This window comes from Gracilinanus agilis, chromosome 5 (genome assembly GCF_016433145.1).
Source record: "Gracilinanus agilis isolate LMUSP501 chromosome 5, AgileGrace, whole genome shotgun sequence".
Lineage (NCBI taxonomy): Eukaryota > Metazoa > Chordata > Mammalia > Didelphimorphia > Didelphidae > Gracilinanus > Gracilinanus agilis.
Genome location: NC_058134.1, coordinates 284,063,740 through 284,065,517, shown reverse-complemented (window position 1 = coordinate 284,065,517; position 1,778 = coordinate 284,063,740). Strand labels below are relative to the sequence as shown.

General features: G+C 41.7%; 1 protein-coding gene across 1 annotated transcript; it reads left to right on the top strand.

Annotated features, from left to right (window-relative positions):
- Nucleotides 1-325: 325 nt before the first annotated feature.
- LOC123250212 (olfactory receptor 2AP1-like) lies at nt 326-1,573 on the top strand. Its single transcript, XM_044679230.1, has 2 exons — nt 326-329; nt 627-1,573. The coding sequence occupies exons 1-2, from the start codon at nt 326-328 to the stop codon at nt 1,571-1,573; spliced, it is 951 nt and encodes a 316-aa protein (XP_044535165.1).
- The last annotated feature ends 205 nt before the right edge of the window (nt 1,574-1,778 follow it).

Below are 1,778 nucleotides of genomic sequence, written 5' to 3'. Positions count from 1 at the left end.
TTTTAGGATGCCTAAGTGCTGGAATACTTTAGCATAACAATAGTAATATGAATTATGTAGCAATATGAATTCTCACTGAATTCTCTCTGGAAGCAACCTGGAGGAACAGAGGAGATAATTGTGTAGCCTCCAATCCTTCCTCACAGCCTACCTCTGAGGCGTTCATGCCTTTAGTTCCTAGAAGAGGAAAGCCAAAGAGCTGGACTACTAAGAGAATGACAAGTGTAGAGTAGGAATGAACCATAGAACCCAGAGAGAGAAGGAAAGAAAAAGAGAAGCAGATAAAGGAATTAAAACAGATATCACTGCCAGGAACCAAGGTAATATGGGTGAGTTAAGAATGGAGTCAGGATAAATGAATAAAAATAGGAAATGGGCAACCAGTAAATAACAAGCCCTATGAAAAAAGGGGCAGAGAGATTCATGGAGAGAAGTGGAATATATGGCACCTTTACAGAGACCTTCAGGACAAACTCTCCAGTCCAGAACCTAAGGAAAAGGGGTCTATGAAGAGCAGATCACAGCCTACTAGATGAAAGGAACATTCATGAATTAAAGCCATTGGACTTCACAGCATGACACCTTGCTTTCCCATCCTTACTCCTAATAGATCTTTTCACTTTCAGATGCAGCCCAAGTGACAGTGAAAAATCTCACTACATTGACTGACTTCATTCTGTTGGGTCTAACAGATGCCCCTGAGTTCCAGGTTGTACTTTTCCTCTTTCTCTTTCTCACTTATATCTTGAGTACCCTTGGAAATCTGACCATCATCACCCTCACTCTGATGGACTCTCACCTTCAGACCCCCATGTATTTCTTCCTCCGGAATTTTTCCATCTTGGAAATTTTCTTCACATCAGTTTTTACTCCCAGACTGCTATACAGCATCTCAACAGGGAGCAAAACAATTAGTTTTCTTCTCTGCTTCTCTCAGTACTTTTTTGCCATATTTCTAGGGGCTACAGAGTTCTACCTCCTGGCTGCCATGTCCTATGATCGCTATGTTGCCATCTGCAAGCCCCTGCATTACACAACCATCATGAGTAACAAAGTATGCATCCTGCTTGTTCTCTGTTCTTGGCTGACTGGTTTCTTCATTTCTCTATGTGCAGTCCTAATGGCAAATGACCTGAACTTCTGCTCAGCTAATGTCATTAATCATTATTATTGTGATACAACTCCTCTTCTAAAGCTCTCCTGCTCAGATACTAGCCTTGCAGAACTGGTTGATTCTCTTTTAGCTGTTCTAACACTTGTGATAACCCTAGTCTTTGTGTTGCTCTCTTACGCAAACATCATCTCCACTATTCTCAGGTTTCCTTCTGCCCAGCAAAGGAAAAAGGCATTTTCCACCTGTTCCTCCCACATGATCGTCATCTCCCTCTCTTATGGAAGCTGCATCTTCATGTATATCAAGCCTTCAGCAAAGGATGATGTCTCCTTCAACAAGGGAGTAGCTGTGCTCAATACCTCCATAAGCCCTTTACTGAATCCCTTCATTTATACCCTAAGGAACAAACAAGTGATACAAGCCTTCAAGGATCTAGTCCAAAAGATTATGAACCACTGATGAAATAAAAAAAATTCATGCCTGCCTGGAAAAATTAGGGGGAAAGAGGGCTGGGCAGAGATAGTGCATGAAAGCAGCTGAAGTACCAATTCTGTCTCTGCCTACGACTGACTGGAGGAGTATTGATGAACAAGATAGAATATATTCCGAGTAGGTTAACCAGGTTATGGAGGGAATCTGAATCTAGTCTTTTGAGAATAGTTTC